General features: G+C 45.5%; 1 protein-coding gene across 3 annotated transcripts in view; it reads left to right on the top strand.

Annotated features, from left to right (window-relative positions):
- The window catches only part of TSC2 (TSC complex subunit 2), a 31,520-nt gene that overhangs the window by 10,598 nt on the left and 1,033 nt on the right, over positions 1–19,889 (top strand). Inside the window, exons 20-40 of one of the 3 annotated variants that reach the window (XM_034065310.1) lie at positions 607–729; positions 1,027–1,161; positions 1,565–1,754; positions 2,182–2,275; positions 2,553–2,655; positions 3,048–3,142; positions 5,551–5,679; positions 7,310–7,474; positions 8,108–8,260; positions 8,406–8,518; positions 9,259–9,480; positions 10,058–10,273; positions 14,101–14,261; positions 14,586–15,085; positions 15,870–15,945; positions 16,743–16,829; positions 17,058–17,244; positions 18,214–18,353; positions 18,559–18,637; positions 19,158–19,249; positions 19,517–19,615. In XM_034065310.1, coding sequence (XP_033921201.1) covers positions 607–729; positions 1,027–1,161; positions 1,565–1,754; positions 2,182–2,275; positions 2,553–2,655; positions 3,048–3,142; positions 5,551–5,679; positions 7,310–7,474; positions 8,108–8,260; positions 8,406–8,518; positions 9,259–9,480; positions 10,058–10,273; positions 14,101–14,261; positions 14,586–15,085; positions 15,870–15,945; positions 16,743–16,829; positions 17,058–17,244; positions 18,214–18,353; positions 18,559–18,637; positions 19,158–19,249; positions 19,517–19,615 — 3,159 coding nt within the window. Of the gene's footprint in view, positions 1–606; positions 730–1,026; positions 1,162–1,564; positions 1,755–2,181; positions 2,276–2,552; positions 2,656–3,047; positions 3,143–5,547; positions 5,680–7,309; positions 7,475–8,107; positions 8,261–8,405; positions 8,519–9,258; positions 9,481–10,057; positions 10,274–14,100; positions 14,262–14,585; positions 15,086–15,869; positions 15,946–16,742; positions 16,830–17,057; positions 17,245–18,213; positions 18,354–18,558; positions 18,638–19,157; positions 19,250–19,516; positions 19,616–19,889 lie in introns of all 3 variants that reach the window. The other 2 variants (XM_034065309.1, XM_034065311.1) reach the window with 2 other exon arrangements.

The raw sequence follows: 19,889 nt of genomic DNA, 5'->3' as shown, positions 1-19,889 counted from the left end.
TCTGAAAAGCAATATGTAAATCCTCCTTGGGCAGAATCTGTGTATAATCATGTAGCTTTACAACCAGCAGTGGGAGCACCAATTCAGCTCTTCAGAAACTAAGCAAAGCTTCAGAGCAGACAAGGGCAAAACGTGTGTGTTATCAAAGATCAAATAAGTCCTCTTGTTTCTGAAAAGACATTTGAAACTAAAACCCTCCTATTGAAAGTGTTTGAAGTATTTTGAGGACTGATAAGTATTCCAGTTGTTTATAAACTGTAAATAGAAATTGTTCATTAGTGTTGTATTGGCCTTAGTTATGTGCTGAGGTTGTCTTGCTCTGGAAGTTAACTTGTGCTAAAGGTTGGGAGAGCTGAATTCTGCCTCTGTCTTTTTGAGCTCAGGCAGATCTGGATACAAGTTGTCTTCCAGTTTGTGGTGCCAATATTGCACCTAGAGCTGGATGACAGACAGGAAGTAACTTGACAGCTAAATGCCACCTCTTTTTATATAGCTATCATGACAAGACATACAGCTGCCTAAGAAATGGCAGAGGATTAGTCTGGCTTTCAAACTGAACTGAAATCATACCAAAATCTTCCACCTTAATTTCTTCTTCCTTTCCAGGAGACAGACTGGAAGGTGTTGAAGTTGGTCCTCAACAAATTACCTGAATCCCTCCGTTACAAAGTGCTGTTTTTAACCTCTCCTTGTAACATAGACCTTCTGGCCTCTGCACTGAGCTACATGGTAATGCCATGCACCCTACTGATGTACAGTCACCACATCCTTAGTTTGCTTGAGAGCTGGTTAGAGTTGGTTGGGGTTCAGTCTAATATTCTGAAGATTAACATGCTGTTTGTCAGTCCACACTCACCTTCCCTTTTTGTGAGGGCTGTTTTAGATACAGAAATAGATAATAATGAGTGTTCTTTCTCTTTGTACATATGTAGACATGTAAAAAGGGAGCTATAGGCAGTGCCTATCTGTTGTCTTTTAGAGTGTGTATTTAGTGTGAGGCTTCTAACTTACTGTGTGATCTGTCAGCTCACAGACAAAAAGACTACTGACAGGCTCCACGGTACCCCAGAAGGCTTTTCTCGCACAGATTTGCATCTGGCTGTTGTTCCAGTACTGACAGCATTAATATCTTACCATAATTATCTGGACAAAGCTAAACAGGTACGGGGGAAGTAAGAGGGTGAGGGGGGACAGGGCAAAATCCTGTATAATAGAGCATGTACTCACACATGCTGTTGAGGAGACTTAAGTTGCAGGTTGCTGGGTGACTTCACCATCTGCTGGAAGCTCCTGCTAAACATAAAAATTCTGTTTAATGAGAAACTGAAATATTTAATTTCTAAAATACTTACTTGATTAAAGTCCCATCTTAAGATTTTAGCCTAGAGTATATGCAGTGTTATGTGTCAGTACATTTTGGATTTGAATTCGTGTGCACCATACAGGCCTTGCTGTATGATACGTGGCAAGCCATTCTGAAATGCTGTCTGAAGCCAGGAGATGGTAACTCAAAGGTTTTCTCTTTCCCTATATCATGGCTTTTCTTTCTCTTTTACTCTTGTAGCGTGAAATAGTGTATTGCCTGGAACACGGTCTCATTTACCGCTGCGCAAACCAGTGCGTTGTGGCACTCTCTGTCTGTAGTGTCGAGATGCCCGACATCATCATAAAGGCACTTCCTGTCTTAATAGTCAAATTAACCCACATTTCTGCTACAGCCAACATGGCAATCCCCCTCTTGGAATTTCTTTCAAGTGAGTTGGAATGTTCTTGTACGTTTGACCTCCTGTAGTTGTATTGTTTGCGATGAATATGGGCGTTTTGATTGTGTCAGTCATATGGAATGCATTGTAAGGGTTTCTTGGCTTTTCGTGATGCCTTTGCACCATCCTCAACATATAAATGTTTGATCATCTCTTGTTACTTGTTCTCTATTTAAAGCACTGGCACACCCTAAAGAGGGTTGTGCTTTGTGTAGTACAGCCATGCAGTGATCGGAAATGCAAAGGTGCTTTCTCCACCTTGTTGCTTTTAACTTAAACAGCATGAAATTGTAACTTGATTTTAACTCTGTATCAGCTGATGGTTTAAAAGAAACAAACCAAATTAAGCTGAACTGTGATATTGAATAGTTTGTGTTCAGACCTAACCCATATTGGTTTCCTTTTTGACCTATTCCAGCTCTAGCCAGGCTGCCTCACCTCTATAGGAACTTCGCAGCAGAGCAGTATGCCAGTGTGTTTGCCATCTCCCTACCATACACAAACCCTTCTAAGTAAGTTCAACCTAATCTGTAAAATTAATGAGACATGCTTTATTTGTAGTACTTGGGTCAAGGTTATTTACTGGATATTGCTCATTCTGGTATCTCCAGGCTTTTTCTGAAGAAGGGGCATGCTCACCTTGGTTGAAATACCTGTTTTTCTCAAACAGGACTTTTAAGGGTTTTGCCTTTATGCTTACGGTTTCTCAGCTTGAAAATCCCTTCTGTTCAGTTGTGGAATGGCATCATAATGCAGCATGAAACTGTGGCAATCTCTGTGCTGTTTTAGGTTTAACCAGTACATCGTTTGCCTGGCCCATCACGTGATAGCGATGTGGTTCATCCGGTGCCGCCTTCCCTTCCGAAAGGACTTTGTCCCCTTTATTACAAAGGTAATGGACACTACTGATTCAAACAGTATCTAATACAAATGATGCTATTCTAATAAAAATAATGGTTTGAGAAGATTAGAGCTTCTCTTTGAAGCTAGGAAACTTCACACAATCATAGAACTGTTTAGGTTGGAAGGGACCTTAAAGCTTATCCAGTTCCAGCCCCTGCCATGGGCAGGGACACCTTCCACTAAAGGAGGTTGCTCCAAGCCTCATCCAAGCTGGCCTTAAACACTGCCAGGAATGGGGCAGCCACAGCTTCTCTGGGCACCCTGTGCCAGTGTCTCACCACAGCATCTTTTTCATAGCTGACTATGGGTTCTGCATCACTGCAGTCTTCCAGCTGCTCTTCCTGCCCATTCAGACTCTGACCTGTTTGTCTCAATCGGCAGGGTTTGCGCTCAAACGTCCTCCTCTCCTTTGATGACACACCTGAGAAGGACAGTTTCAGGGCTCGCAGTACAAGCCTGAACGAGAGGCCAAAAAGGTAAATGATATTTGACTCCAGAAGGGTCTTGTGTTCCCTGTTCTCGTCCTCACACCCTTCCCTGTGTTTTCTGAAGGAGGCTGGGTCTAGTCATCCAACATCTGACAGTGCATTTAAGCAAGCAAAGTAAACCTCTTTAGGTCAGGGGATTGGGAAGAGACAAATGTAGGTTGGTAAGAAGCTGGAATCAAACCAAGCTGACAGTCTGCTTGTCCATCAGAGGGCATCACTGGCTGTTCTGTAAACCTTTGCAGGAAGGTGTAGGGCTTTTTGTTGTTAATATTTGAAAAGCAGCAGTTCTTTCAGGTTGATGTCAGTACTGCGCTAATAGAATACCTGTTCATAGCCTAACTCCTTTTGATGGTTGATCTCTAACCACTACTTAAATGGTTGCCAGAGACATTATGATTAGCAGCCTGTGTAAATGGAGAGAGCCAGTGCTGTGTTTTCCCATAGTGTTCTCTGTCAAGTGTTTTGGGTGGCAGGCAGCTGCCTTCTGTGTATCTGGATGTCCTGATCCTTCTTTTGAGTCTCAAAGCCATTATGTCAGTTTGAAGCAAAGCTTCATGTCTTCAGAAGTCAGAACATATCTTACCAGCAGTCTTTCAAAGTAACATTTGCCACAATAGGAGAATATTGCTTGGCAGGCATTCAGGGTTTCTCTAATGTCCTTTTTACCTGCAGGGCTTGCCTAAATGGGTTCACTTAACTTGCTTCAGTGTTAATGTGCATAAGCATACAGTGGCATTTGCACCCTGGGGAAAGTGCCTCTACTTTAACTGCAAGGCTCAAGGAGTATCTTGCAATGAAGAAACACCATCCCTGCCCTAATGCTATAGCTGTAAACCCTGTTTGTGTTTCATCTCTCCCATCTCCTCCTCTTTCATTCAGAAACTTGGAAGAGAAGCCTTTTGACACTCGTCTCTTAAATTAAAATTTCAACTAATCTTTTTTTTTCCCCTTTTTTCCCCCAAACCTGTTAAATTTACCAGGTTGGAATACTACTGTATCTAAAGGCTTTTGCTAACGCTGCTGGATCACCCCACAGAAATCTCTGCTAAGGAGTGTGGGCTGTACCCAGGCAGCAACCTGAAATACCAGAACTGCTGATGCCACTGCCTCTGGGGCTGGCTGAGCTTGGGTTCTGGCCAAGAGAGAGGAAATGGCTTGGAGCAGATACCTGTTTCCTTGCTTGTGAAGCTGCTGTGCTTGGTTTTCACTCCTTAAGCCCAAAGAATAAGTGCCCTGGCTGAGGTGCTGGGTGTTGCAGGAGATCCAAGATCCTAACGGTTCCCAGCGATGTTGGTGTAGTGATTATGTCAGGGTATGAGCCTGTGCTCTCTGCAGTCACATCTCCAGCTGTGGCCAAAAGTGATCTCTCTGAGGTCATTGGAAGGACAAATAAATTCTGATCCCTCCAGGTGGCCACCTGAAAGGTAATACTTCACTGAAGGGAACAGCAAATAAGTCCTGTTGAGAAAGAGCCAGAAGGGTTAAATTAGGATCTGCCTTTTATATATGGGGATGTGAACTGCTGAGCCAGCTGTGAGATCCGAATTAGTACTCAGGCAGGCATGCATCTCAGCTGTGCTAATTAAAGTGCCTCTTAGGTGTTAATTGCTGTCATCTCCCACATGTGGTTGGCACCTGATGGTGTAAAGGCTTATCTTTATGTTCTAGTTCAAAGTCAAGCGGGTTACCTCTAGCCACCTGAAATAAGATAGCTTGTTGGACACAAAAGCATCCCACAGTCAGCAACAGCAAGAGGGTTTTTGTCCTCTTGCCCTTTGATCTGTGCAGTATGAGAAAGATCAGTTGTGTATAGATGGGCTGAGTGTGTCTGACTGGTCCTGGGTGTTGTGTGATTCAGGGTAGAAGCTCAGATTTGGGCCAGGCCTAACACAGGTAGAAATGGCTGATACATTTCGATGTGTCCTTGTATTGGTAAAAGCATTTTAGGATCAGGTCTCTGGAAGTAATCAGGTTTTTAGCTGTGCTGATTTGGGGCAACACAAGAGGTGGTTGAACTGCACAAAACTCAGACTTCACACACACTGGTGCCAAATCAGGCTTCAGGTGCTCCTGCCTTTGTTTAACAGCGCAGTATTCCAACTGTCATTTCAATCAGTTTGGTTTTTGTTTTAACTTGTACTAATTTCATTTGTTTCGTAGCACATTTAAAACCTTGGTTTCAGAATTGTGGTTTGTCTTTTTGATGCTTTCAGCTCTGCTTGTTTGTACGATTTAATTTGTGTTTTCCTTTTTTTGGCATTTGTTTGATTTTCCATCACCCTCCGGGATCCCCCAATATTGACCCTGTGACCTGTGACTTTTCAACCTACATCCCTACAATGATTTCCTCCCTTCCTGTGACCTCTTTTGGGGCTTGGTGCTTCTCCACCTAGTAGTTTAAGACTAGCCAAAAATGCAAAGCAAGGCTTGAATAACTCTCCTCCAGTGAAAGAGCTGAAAGAATCCTCTGCAGTTGATGCCTTCCGATCCCGCAGCATCAGTGTGTCTGAACATGTGGTCCGCAGGTAGAGGCACTTTAAATGGGGAGAATCCAAGAGCATCTCAGCACTTGGAAATTTGACTGCAAGGGAGGGTGGATTTGCATGTGGGATGCTTGCATGATGTTGGTATGCAATAAAAAACTGGCCTTAGCTGCAGACGAAGGTTTTGGTGTCATGGTTATCCCATGGCTTCCCAGTGCTGGCTAAGGGCTTGTGGCATCATACCCTGTGCTCTGTATGGTGACTTTGCCCTATTCTCTGATGCTTTAGCAAATTTCTCTTTTCAAAGTAAAGACGGTGAAGGGGGAGAAACCAAACCCACAAAACACCAAAGGAAAAAGGTTGCATTCTGTGCAAGTGAGAGTCCTGGTTAAAACTTCAGCCTTCTAAGCAGTGACTTGCACCAGGAGAGGCTTTTGATACTGTGCAAAGTTACATCCAGGCCCTCCTCCCAGACTAGGAGTAGTTCTGGCCTCAGTTTGGGGTTTGTTCCTTGAGGCAAAGGGAGCTGATGGAAGTGTGATGCCATGAGATGTATGCTCAGCCTGTACGAAGCAACTGCTTTCATGACTAAAGCAAACAAGTTTCGATTCCAGCCATTGATTTGCTCACGTGAAAGATGAAACAGTTTGTTCTAGTTTTGAAAACGTTTTCCTGGATCACTTCCCTTGAGTGTTAAACTGCTGCTGTAACACGTTGGTTGAAAACCTGAACCTGAAGATTGGTGCCTTCATCTGTCAGTGGAACTTTGCTTTCTGTGGTTTATATTTGACTATAACTGCATGGTGTTTGGGGGAAAGACATTGAGTTGTGAGTATGATTCTGGCACATCATTCTCTGATATCCCCATTAATCTATTAGGTGTTTTCTTCTCTTGTATTATATGGAAATGGTGACAACTGGAATCTCCTGTAATTACCCTTAATGATGCCAAAGAAGTTGCCACGTCATAAAAAATCTGGCTGTACCTCAGCTAGACTTGTATTCTGATGGCATAAGGAGTTGTCTCTATGATATCCTGCAGTTGTTACAACTGCATTGCTAACTTGGCTGATCCGAAGGCAGAGCTGCTCTCTATTCCCGTGGCAGTTTCCTGTTCAGAGTGCAATTTTTTTCTATTTCAAGTCAAATCAGGTTTTACATCACTGTTGAATTTGGAGGAAAAAGATCAATACGTGAAAGGGATGCAACAGAGAAAAAAGCTAACCACAGGATCATAAAGTGAAGTCTGGAGTGCCCTGATTGATGGCTCATGGGCAGCATTTTGCCTGGGGAACTGTGCAGGTCATGGGACGCTTGCCCTTACTATAGAGTAGTGAACTCAAAGCATGGTGCTGCCTCTTACTATTTGCTTGGTGCACTTGCCCATGGGCCACCAACATCAGAGAGCACTGGCTTGGCCGAGTCAGCTGGTGGACATAGAAACGTTTCTCAGTCTCTCAAGCTAAAATACCCTTTCTGCAATGACAATCTGTGCAGCACAACATGAGGCTGATGCAAAACTGTGTGTATGATGCTCTGGGTTTAAGGTCTGGCCACCTCTCTGATCTGGCACATGCATGTATCTCAGGTCGTTCTGCATCACTCTGTCTTTCGGGTGACAGGGACAAGCGTTTTGCAATGCGATGTGTCAGTTGGAAACATTCTCTTCTAGTCGGATACAAACCTCCATCACCAGCTCAAGCCTGGGCTCTGCAGATGAAAACTCAATGGCTCAGGCTGATGACAACTTAAAGAATCTCCACCTGGAGCTCACAGAGACCTGTCTGGATATGATGGCTCGATATGTGTTTTCAAACTTCACTGCTGTGCCTAAGAGGTAGGGGCCAGTTTGGGACAATGGGAGAGATGGTTTTGATTGAGGTTTATCTTTCTCTTTATTAGTGGAAAATCACCATGACACATTGGATGTTCTGGCAGGCGCAAGCTCCAAAGCTGTTACTTGCAGATAGAATCTGACTTGGCTAACCATGAGGTTAGATGAGAGAAGTCCATTGGAGCCAACCAGCCTTTGCCTCAGCCTTGAACTCTCCAGAAAGAGATGCCTTGAAGGCATGCTGTCTATGAGCAGTGCTTTGCTCCTTCTCCTTGCTGCAGAATCAGTCGTTGCTGCAGACCTGAGTGTCATGCCAGCTGGCTTCAAAGGGAGGGCAAGGAATTTTCTTGCTAGCCTTTCCCGGAAGGAAACACAGAGCTCAGACAAGGCTTGTTCCCTTCTGCTCTGTGATGTGTCCAGGACTAAACTGTTTTGTAAGGTGTGTCCTGTAGTACTACTATCAATTGATATTAAATCCCTTATCCTGATGGATAACGTGTATGTGGACCACCAGAGGATACACTGAAAATGCTGTATAAAGAAGGAAAGCAGGCAGCACCTCCTGCACAGTAACACGAAATAAGCCATCTGTGTAGGCTCTATTCTCTGTTGTCTTCATTACCAGTGTGTTTCCAGGTCTCCTGTGGGTGAGTTTCTGTTGGCCGGAGGAAGGACAAAGACATGGCTGGTTGGTAACAAGCTGGTGACCATCACTACAAGCGTTGGAACAGGGACAAGGTCCCTGCTTGGCCTAGACTCTGGAGAGCTCCAAAGCAGCACAGAATCAAGGTGATTTTCTCTCCCATTTCTAAATATTCCCACTTTACAAAGTCTCTTAAAGCACCAGTTTTCCTCTGACCAGAAGAGAAATATCTTATTTGTCCAGCATGACTAATTCCTCTCTCAGTATCATCAACATCTTCTTTTTCCACAGCTCAGACCCTGTTTTGCAAGTGAGACAAACAAAAGAAGCTCCAGCAAAACTGGAATCTCAAGCTGGGCAGCAGGTTTGCAGAAGCTCTCGCAACAGAGTCCGATCCATGTCTGGTAAATTCCTACCCTGGAGTCTTACTGCCATTTCTGGAGCTGTGTCATAGGCTCAAGTGTTAGTCCCTACTGAAGAGAGCTGTGCCTAAGCTCATTTGAGAGTCTGGACCTGTCTGGTATTTAACGGAGGGCAGGTAGCTCAGCTGTTGGCCTCAGGAGTGGTGCTGCTCCTCCTGCTTCCCTCTCCTTGCAGGAAAGCTTTGGGGATGGATTAAGTGGGGAGCACTGGCAATGAGAATCACCTATGTTTATCCAACCTCCTGGTTTAGAAGAAACACATAGAAGGTTAAATTCTCTTGGGTTCCTCTTGTGGTTTAAACCCAGCTGGCAGCTAAGAACCAGTTTATATGCTGGTCCATTTATATAGCACAATGTCCTATGGTCTGGAATATCCCTGTGTCCAGCCAGGGTCAGCTGTCCTGGCTGCGTCTCCTCCTGGCTTCTTGTGCCCCAGACTCTTCACTCCCAGAGCATGAGAAGCTGAAAAGCCTTTGGCTTTAGGGTAAGCACTGCTCAGCAACAGCTAAACCATCAATGTGTTACCAGCATTGCCCTCATCCTGCACCCAAAGCACAGCACTCTACCGGCTCCTAAAATTAACTCTGCCCAGCCAAAACCAGGACAGTTCCCAGTATTGTGCATGCAGCTCCTAGAATAGCTTAAAAGACTTACTACTAGTGAGATATTCTCAGTGCTAACTCATCGTGGCTTTCCCTTCTGTCTTGTGTCTGTCTCACCAGGTGGTCATGCCTTACGTGTTGGTGCCTTAGACAGCTCGGCCTCCCATTTTCCCAGTGCTTCAGCTTCCCAAGGGACACAGGGTGCTCCTGCTCCTGCATCTCGGTCAGAGAAGACTAATCCTGCTGCACAGACACCTCTGCAGAAGGAAAAAGCAAACCTGGCTGCGTATGTCCCACTGCTGACACAGGGCTGGGCAGAAATCCTGGTGCGCAGACCCACAGGTATCTTCACCTGAGTGTAGAGTGAGCTCCTGTGACTCCAAAGCAGAGGCTGAAGGAAGAGCTGTATTTAGTCACAAACAGAGCTCTTCACTGCTTCCTGCCTCTTGAAGCTAATACAGCTGATACTTGATTCTTTGAAATCACTTCCTAGTGGTTTTAATCTGCAAAAGACCTGGGAAAAGACTTCAATTTCTATATTAAGCACTGTTACAGAAACAGCCACATAATATCAACCCTACTCTGCATTTCCCATTTTCACAAGGAATTGTCTGTATCAGCTGAAAATTGCCTCCTGAGGGAATAACTGGCCTGGTGTCATGAATTAAAATACCTGAGTGTTTTGGATGTCTTTTGGGAATCTGCTGTAGTAGGTTTCTTGAAGGGCTCGGGGTGAAGTACAGAGCACTTACTGAAGACAGAGTATTAGTGAAGTGGTTCTCCAAGTGCAGGAGAACTGAGAAGTTGATCTGGTTTGGTTGTTGCTTGCAAAATCCAACCCAATTTGTGCTTTCTTTGATGTGAGTTGTGAACTTCCTGGAGCTGGGAGTTAATGCTCTTCCCTGCTTCCCTCTTACAGGTAACACGAGCTGGCTGATGAGCCTGGAGAACCCGCTCAGTCCCTTTTCTTCAGATATCAACAATATGCCCCTGCAAGAGCTCTCGAATGCACTCATGGCTGCAGAGCGATTTAAAGAGCACCGAGAAACAGCTCTGTATAAATCCCTCTCTGTCCCCTCCTCCAGCCTGGCCACTGGGACAACCAAACCATCGCTTCTCCAGCGCTCCAACACAGGTGAGAGATGTCAGGCCAGTGGCGTGCCCAGCATAGCTCTCCCTACCATCTTTAAAGTGTGTTGAAGTTACTGCAGGGCTTTAGAACAGTAAAGTTGGTAGCATGAGGAATAACACAGCAGGGAGAAAGGGAATTTGTTCTTGTCCCAGGTTTTCAGTGAAAAAATTCCCTTCCTCCTTGCTTGTGATGTTCCATCAGAAAAGTAGCTCTCTTTCTTGAAGAGAGGACTAATGGAGCTTCTTTGGAGGAGTAATGTGTTTTCTGCTGTTTCCCAAATGAAAATGAACAAAGTCATGGACTTTTCCCCCTCTTCCATGTGTTTGGGGCTGATCTGGGCATCCCATGTGTGGATGGATCTTCCCATGCAGCGTTTCCATTTCCATTTGTCTTCAGTATTGGAGTTTGAGAGGGCACTGAGAGCTCTAGGTTCCTGGAAGAACCTACAGCATGAGAGAGCAGAATGCAAATCCTGTTGGCTGTGGATTTATTCACTTCTTTAAAGGAGCATTTAGCCTTAGGTTCAGTTGAGTCACTTGACTTTCTTTTGATGGTTTTAATACAGTGGCCAGGGCTGTATTGACTTGGGTGCTAGTTCCCTTCCAAGATAGCTGTTAATCCTGAGGTTAGTGTTGACCCATAGCTGTGATTTGTAAAGCTGGATATAAGTCCTGCCTCAGAGCTGTTATCAACATCTGACACTGAGGCTCTTGGCACTGATAGCACTATCAAAACCAAGCAGTGGTAGCAGCAGACAAGGCTTTTTAGGGGAGGTGCCATCAATGGTATGGATGGTGGGGAAATCGGGTAAAAAAGCTGGATTTTGGGGTTGTTTTAGACAGGTCAGGGTATGATTTTAGGATTTCAGGATGTGTGAACACAAAATTAGAATCAAAATCAAATTAGTACCTTAGAAAAAACTCAACACATTAAAATACTTATCAATGAACACTTCTATTTGTGAACACTATGAATCTGTGATACATAGGTGCTAACTGATGAGTTGACAGAAGCTCCCACCTCAGTGCCACTCCTGTGGCAACCTGAGAGCATCATTTTGGCCACATTCTGCTTACCAAAACTTCAACAGGATACTTGCCAGGCCTGGCTGGTGGATGGGTGTTTGGAAGAAGCATTGTTGTCAGACTATCATGTGCATGTTCTTCCTCTTTCGAGGTTAAAGCTATGGGAATCATATCCATATTGTGGGTTTAAATAGAATCCTTTGCTGGAAGTGTGTAGCTCAGGAAAAGCTCAGGCTGGTTTGCTGTGTGTGCTGGGGCATCACGGAGGAGTTTTCTGTTTCTAAACCTCCCCCAGATGCATTCTTCAAAGAGAGCAGCTCCAGTCTGCATTGTTTGAATGTGTTTATGCCTCTTTATTCATGTTGAGACCTTGTACCCTTATAATACCCCTTCGGCATCTTAGTGAGCTTATCCCAGCTTGTTCTTTCCTTTGTTTTTGTTTCTTCCTTTGTTTATTTTAAACTGGGCTCTTGGTTACATTTTAAACTCTGTGCTTTTTAATTTTTTACTTTTATTTTGTTTGTTTCATATAGTCTCTCCTTCCTTTTGATGTAGCTGCTCACTTGATTTCCCTTTGCAGTGGCCTCTTTCTCTTCCATGTACCAGTCCAGTTGTCAAGGGAAGTTGCACAGGAGCATATCCTGGGCAGGTATATTTATATATCTTTAAGGAAACACCAAAACCAGTTAAAAAGTACTGCCATAGAAGAACACCTCTGATTCATAGCAAATGTATCCTTCATACTTCATCCTCCCCTTCCATGTCTGCTGTCTGTCCCCAGTCTCATTACTCTCAACAAATGGGATCTTGACTAGCATGAAGAAGTCCAAGCCAGATCCAACATTTGCAAGTGCAGACAATAAAGCAACCTGAGCTGTAGCTGGGGGGGGGCTGGGAGTGGGAAATGAGCTGTCCAAATGGCACAGGAATTGAATTACTTGTTTTCAGCTTCACTTGACGATTGGCTTTTGTGTTCTGCTAAATGGAAAAGCTCCCACTTCTGAGAACAGCATAATGTGCTGCAGGACAAGCTGCCCTGAAAGAAAGTCCCATGCTACTCAGCCCACAGGAATCCATCAGAATTGGGCACAGAAAAGATAACAGGAGCTGATATATATATATCTGATATACATAAAAGTTAGACATTATGACAGATGCTGGTTAAACGCTCTTTAAATAAAAAATAGCAGTATGTTTCAGGTGAAAACCTCCTAAATTCCTGCTTTTTGGAGGCTCTGTAGCAGTGTAAAATCTTTCTCCACTTCAGGGCAATTGATTTCGTAATTAAATGAAGTGGAGATCAAATTGCAGACCCCATGAGCACAACACCTGCATTGCTTTGCTAATCTGCAGTGCTTTGTGAGTCTAATTAGAGGCTTGAAATGACTTTCTGCCACCTTTCCTTCACTGGAAAGTTCTCTGTAGAGCAGCAGGGTGTTGTTAACTGCTGGTTGTTGCCATAGACCCTTAAAGCAACACAAAGATGCTGCAGTCAAATATTTTCCTGTACTTTTCCTCTCTGCTCCTATTCTCTTCCCACCTAAAGTGTAATTAGTGAGGGCTCCCATCATTTCAAACCCCAGCAATTTGGCAGCGCTGGAGGAGTTGGGGAAGCTTGGAAACACTGGGTATGTGCAGGTGTGTTCTGGCTTGGACAGCTAACCAGATCAGCACGCTGTTTGGGGGTTTCTTTTGTTGGTTTAGTTTGGTTTGTTTTCTTTAGAAGGTATGTGTGTGCAATGCTAACTCTTAATCGCTTCTTTGAAATAACTTTGGTCCTGCGAGCTGAAATCAATCCAGGAAAAGCTGCTTTAGTGACTTTTTTTTTCCTATTATTATTTTATTCTTTTAATTTTGCTGATTTTCCCTTTTTTTTGTTGTGTGTGCGTGCTAATTTTGGTTTTAATTTTACTTTGGAAAACAAATCTTGGCCTTTCAGATTGGTCTTCCAGCCCCTTGTGTGCGTAATGGGAAGCCTCCTGTTCTCCAGCCTTTTCCTCAGGACGAAAAAGCAAGGCCAAGAGGAGCCTTTGGTCAGACTCATCCCTGTGGTCAGGGTCACTGCCTGGAGTAGGGACAAGGATAATTGCTGTGCTAACCTCCTCCTCCATAGGCTTCCAAGGAGCTTTCTTGTCAGTGTGGTTTCAGGAGCCCTTTGATCAGATGCCATATGCAGGTTTCCCACTGGTGCTGCAGGGCACGTGTTACTCTTGCTCTCTTGTCCTTTCACATGTCCAGGGCTGAATTGGTTTGCTTCTATTGAGGCATACTAGGAAAACTGCCCAACTGCAAGTAAATGGCTCCTAGTAAAACCTTGTATCTCCTTCTAGGCCACTACATGGCACAGGAGCACTGCATTTCTGTATGAGAAAACCTTCATTTTCACACACTTCCATAGAAGTGATGTCTTCATTGCCTTGATAATGATGAACTTTAAAGCTAGTCTTGTACTTTTTTACATCTCTGTAGTTCCTGTCTGTCCTGGTAACCGAGCATTGATGTGCAAGGTCCCGTTTCCTCATTCTGTCCCCTGCTTGTCCCATCAGTAACAATTGGAAGCAACAGCACTTACTTTGACCAAAGCAGATGCAGCCCTTTGCTGTGAGGTGATGGGTTATTCCATACAAAAGGGGAACCAGGAGCAAGTCTGACATGGCAAGAAATCAAAGCCCCAGAGCACTCATTCAATGTGGCCTTCCATTGAAATCCCTTAGGGAAAAGGCTGGTACTTCAGAGGAGAGGATGGGGGCCTGCAGGTCTGTGCGTCTCCACAGGCTTCAGTTCTCCTGCCTTGTGTCTCCATAGAGTCAGCAGTGGTGCTGGAGGAGGGGAGCCCCTCAGAAATGGAGCTGAAGGAAACCGAGTCCCCAGCTGAGTCTCCGGAGAGTGAGGACATTGATACTTCATGTTCTGAACAAGTCCTGAGTGAGGAAAGGTTTGGTAAACCCCAGGAGTCTTACAGCAGGGTAAGGAGAAAGAGGTTACCCTGTTCTGTCCTATAGGACAGCCCCGTCCTTGGCCATACAGAATTGTCTGTGCTCAGCTGGGTCCTTGACACCCTCTGTAAGACATCGCTATTGATACCAAAATGCACATGCAGTTATGGTTGAGGGTTTGGATGGCTTGTGAGGGACTGCATGCAGAGCAGCAGCAGAGACCTGGTTTATGCAGGGCCCTCAACTGCAGTGCCTTCTACTTGGCACCTTTCTGCTCATCTCCCATTGGAAGTGTCAGGGGGTGCCCGAGCATTCATCTTTGTTCTCCATTCATCTTTGTTCTCCCTCTTTCAGTCCTCCTCTACCTCCAGCCAAGAAGAAAAGTCTCTGAAGTCTGAAGACCTGGTGGAAGGTGGCATTCCCATCGGGAGAGTCCTGCCCTCAGAGGACGGTCGCACACTGGAGGAGCTCTCCTTCCAGCCATCCCAACCCCTCAGCAAGTCCAGTTCTTCCCCCGAGCTACAGACACTGCAGGAGGTCCTCAAAGATGCCAATGGCAGAGAAGTAACCAGGAGGCTGAGCACGGAAGTGAAATCAAAATCCCAGTCTGGGAACCTGGAAGGGGAAGGGTTGGGCGGTTGGCTGGGCAAGGGGGAGGACAGCAGGGTGACAGGATCAGGTGGGTTGGATGGCACCGGTCCTGTCACCTCACCTCCTCCATCTGGCCTTCGTCCTCGAGGATACACCATCTCTGACTCAGCCCCATCAAGGAGGGGGAAGAGGATCGAGAGAGATGCCTTCAAGAGCAGAACAGCAGCCTCCAATGCTGAGAAAGTACCTGGAATAAACCCAAGGTATGTGGAGGGGCTTATTTGAAGCTAGAAATGAGGACCTCAGGGTTGCTGTGGCCACAGCTGGATTGGTCTGCAGTAGTCAGCTGGTTTGAGGGGATCTACAGAACAGTATCTGATTAAAAAGAAAGGTTAATTACCTGTTTTCTTAGGAGCTAATACAGACACATTGAACCCACTACCACCAAGTTAACCTTGTGATTTAGGAAACAGGTCCCTTAAATGGTGAAAGAAATAGTTTCCTCATGTTCTTAATCCATCCAAATTTAGGGTCCAAACGGACGTGTGGCTTGAGTGCAGGTAACCTGGGGTTAATTTTGCTCTGAACAGGATGAATTACTGGTCCTGCAGTTCAAGAAATACAATGTGCAAAACACTTAAGAACTAAGGGGTTATGTATAATAGTTGCTTTTTGTGCTTTAGTATTGGTAGTTGCCCTGAATTGCTTTATGAGACAATCTTCATCTTGGTGGGGGCTGGAAAATGCAAACATTTCTGTGCTAGTCTAGAAGCATTCCTACTCCTCTGCTCTCTGCAGTGATTGCCTTTTGAATGGGAAGCTGTGCAGCTGGCACTATTATTCATAACCCATGTTTGTTCTGACAGGGGTCTATTAGAAGCTGCAGGTAGTCCAGGCACCTACAGTGTTTCTAGAAGATGAGTAATACTCTGTTAGCATTTTAATTGCTTCTCTTTTTCTTCTGTACATAACATTCTTACATACCACAGATGAAAATTGACTTGATTCTTATGGTAACAGGACTTTTTCTTCCCCTCTCTCCCTTAGCTTTGTGTTTTTACAGTTGTACCACTCCCCATTCTTTGGTGATGAAAACAACAAGCCCCTTTTGTTGCCAAATGAGGTAGGCAAGGATTTGCTCTTTATTCTTGTAGGTAATTTTTCTACCTTCATTGCTTCTTTTGAACAGAAACAATAGTGATGAACATTGTTGGTTCCTACCAACAGGTAGGGGATTATCTGTACCCCAATTCTGGGGGCTCCTGCTTTATGGCTCTGGATTGAACTTGAGCCCCGGCCAGAAGGCAGAGTGATTTGTGGGTATGGAGTGCAGGATGAAAACTGAACCTGAGGTGATATTGGCAGAACATCACCAAACCAACCTGTCAGCCCTTTGTATACCTGGGGGTGGCCAGAAAGCTTTCTGTGGCCATATGAGTCACAGGCTTCCTGGAGGGGCAGAGCTGGAATGGGGTTCCTGTGAACACCACAGGCCTCCCCTCACTTTAGGCTCAGGTGGTCAGGCTGGAGGCAGCCTGGCTGAGGTGATGCCCTCTGCTAAAGATGCTCCTCAGAGCACAAGGCATCATTTGTCATGATAATTTTCCATGCCTGGAGCTTAACTGAAGATGGGATGTAATTTGTCATGGCAAGTGCATCTGACCCGTGGAGTCTGCCAGATTAATCTCATCTGAGGGGTAAAACCAAGCAAGCATGGTGCCAGGTACTGTAGAGCACTGCTCTGTGCCCTGAACTGATGGTGCCCTGGCAGAACAGGGTAGGGCAGTGTTGATTAAGGAAGACACTACTGATGGGCAGGAATCTGTGCTTTGTGCTGGCATTGTCTGGAGGGGTTTTAGGGGAGAGCAGAGGGTGTGTGGGGGTGAGTTTCTAATGATGTGACCTGTGTTTGGATCACAGACATTTGAAAGATCAGTGCAGCTCCTGGATCAAATCCCTTCTTACGACACACACAAGATTGCAGTGCTCTACGTGGGAGAAGGGCAGGTGAGTTGTGTGCAGATGCATCAATCCCTTAATGGTTCCACCTCAGCAGAAAGCACCACTGCTCCAGCTGAGGTTTGTCCTGCTCCTGCAGTAGCCTTGCTTCTCCTTAGTTTTATGCACTTAGAATTGGTGCCTTCGTGAAGCCCTTTTAGGAAGACAATAACCTGATCACTCGTGCTGGTTGAGTGCTTCTAACATTCAGTGTGGGACTCCCATGTTCTCTCCTAGAGCAACAATGAAATTGCCATTCTATCAAATGAACACGGATCCTATCGCTATACAGAATTCCTGACGGGCTTAGGGAAGCTCATTGAGCTCAAGGACTGTCAGCCAGACAAAATTTACCTTGGTGGCCTGGATGTGTGTGGGGAGGATGGACAGTTCACCTACTGTTGGCACGATGACATTATGCAAGGTAAGGTGGCTGCAGAAGTTGGAAGTGGAAGGATAGTCTGTCTCATCTGAATGCTGACCTGCCCTCTACAAGCTGATCCTGAGGTTCTGATCTCCTCCCATTATCTCTGGTATCTCTGGAAGCCATGTGTTAAGTTCTGGGGGGATGCATACCTACCTTATTTAAGAAAGAAACCAATTACACCACTTCTAAACTAAGGCTGACATGGTTTGGGGTAGAGGTTTGTAGAATAAGCTGCTCTTGAGCTGCTCTGAAGGCCATTAACTGAGGGTGTGTGTACATGTGAACACTCTAATGGTTTCTGTAAAGAGCAGTGTTGAAAGTAGGAAGGTTGTCATGGTCATTGCTAATTGAACTGCAGTGCAGGTGTTATCCAGGACCCAACAAGCTATGATGAGCTTCCCAAGTTATTCCCTACAGCTCTGGGCATCCCAGTCACCATACTTAGTGTGCTTCAGTGGTGCAGCTGCAGGTTACTCCTTGTGTCCCTGGTGCTCTGCAGGGCTCAACTGGGAGAAGCCCTGATTTAAGCAATGTAACACCTCCTCAAAGCAGATTCCACTCACCATGCTACTGTGGTCATGGAAAAGATACCCAGAAGCACTCCTGCAACCCTGTTTTTCTATGATCAGATAGAAACCTACCCCAGCTTGATGAAAACTCTTCTTCCAGTGTGCATCAGACCCATGCTGAAAGCCAGGTCCTTAATTCACTCTGAGCCTGTGCTAGGCAAGGCTGTACCTAAAACCTGGCAAGAGCAGAGCTTTCAGAGGCTGCCTTTTCCCTGGCCACTGTGGTCCATGCTTCAGGCATCACAAATGGGGACAAAGCAATTGAGGGAGCACAGTTTGTATTAATTGCTGTGGTGTGGTACTACTTTGTCTTCTAGACAAGTGCTGCATGTTGCCCATTGCTGCCTGCAGCACTGCTTGCCAGGCCAGCCTAAGGATGTTTCTGTTCCCTCTTCAGCCATTTTCCACATTGCTACCCTGATGCCCACAAAGGATTTGGATAAATATCGCTGCGACAAGAAAAGGCACCTTGGGAATGATTTTGTGTCCATCATTTACAATGATTCTGGAGAAGACTTTAAACTGGGAACAATAAAGGTACCACATTTTACTTGTTGATGGGTTATAAAGCAGCATGTGGCTGCTTGTGAAACCTTCATCTCGTGTGTTACCTTAACACATAGTGTTGATCAGGAATGGAGGTTATTTGCCTTGGTGGGTTCCCATGTGTGTCCATGGCACTCACAGGAATCACAGTGGCTCCCAGTCAAGTGTGTGTGACTGTTAATTGGTTTCTCCTCAGGGTCAGTTCAATTTCGTGCACGTTATCATCACACCACTGGACTATGACTGTAACCTGGTGACACTGCAGTGTCGGAAAGGTAGGAATCCCTCCAGCCTTTGTTCCCAGCCTTTCATGTGTTGTTGGGCAGTAACTGCCTTTGCTTTGCAGTGGGTTTGTGTTTCACAAGTGCAAACTTCCAGGAGAAACCAGTCTGTGGATCTGTCCTGTTCATGCATCTTCCCACTGTACCACTCACTAGCCTTAAGCTTAAGGCAAAGTGCCTTAAGCAGAGTAGAGCAGGTCCCTTCAACCACTGCTTGGGAATACTGGGGGAGGTATAAGGTCAACATCCCTGTGGCTTTAGCCTCTGCTGCTCCTCCCAGGACTGCAGGACCTGATACATGGAAACAGCTCATGACTTCAGGATAGTCAGTGCTGGTGCAGTGATTTGCAGGGGCATCTGCTTTCCTCTTACCAAAACAGTTGGAGCTGTGGAGCTTGATGGGGATCCTGTGATGCAATCCCTCAGGTTTATGTGATCTGTTTAGTTACTGACAACCATTGCCTTGTTCTTAACTGTCTGACAAGTTGTTTTTTCTTATCCTGTTAAAACAAAGACATGGAAGGTCTCGTAGACACGAGTGTTGCCAAGATCATCTCCGATAAGAACCTGCCATTCGTGGCCCGTCAGATGGCCTTGCATGCCAATGTGAGTACCCTGAGCTCCCTGAGCCCTTCTGGCTTCCAGCTGGTGTCCTGGTCCATCACCAGCTTCCCAGGGAATGAGTAGGGCTGAAGCCAGTAAGTTTTCTGCTTCAGTTACTGCTGTCAACCTTTTAGGTTGGAGTTGGCACATAAACAGCTCGAGCTGTGTTTCAGCTGCTGTCAAACTGTACTGAAACACTCAGCTCATTTTATTGTTGTGGTGATGTTAATGTGCCTCTTCTCTTTGCCTGCTTCTCCCTTCCCTTCCCAGATGGCTTCCCAGGTTCATCACAGTCGATCCAACCCCACTGACACCTACCCATCCAAGTGGATTGCAAGGCTCCGTCATATCAAGAGGCTGAGGCATCAGGTGAGTAAAGCTCTGCTCTCTCTGGTCACAACTGGGCTCCAGAGTCAGTACAAATAAGGCACATAAAACCAGCTCAACACTTGCTGAACAGGAGGAGTATGTGGGGGAAGGTTAGACTCCAGCTCTGGTGTAGGTGTAGGTTTGGACTAGTGACGTTTTAGCCTCCCTGCTAGCAAGGGGTTTGAGAACCCTAATACCTGAACAGAGAGCTCAGCACCATACTAGGGATGGAGGAACAGGGTGTCCTGCCCTGCCCACACGGAGGGTGCAGGAG

The sequence above is a fragment of the Melopsittacus undulatus genome, chromosome 8 (genome assembly GCF_012275295.1).
Source record: "Melopsittacus undulatus isolate bMelUnd1 chromosome 8, bMelUnd1.mat.Z, whole genome shotgun sequence".
NCBI classification, from domain to species: domain Eukaryota; kingdom Metazoa; phylum Chordata; class Aves; order Psittaciformes; family Psittaculidae; genus Melopsittacus; species Melopsittacus undulatus.
This window is presented reverse-complemented; position numbering and strand designations above follow the sequence as displayed.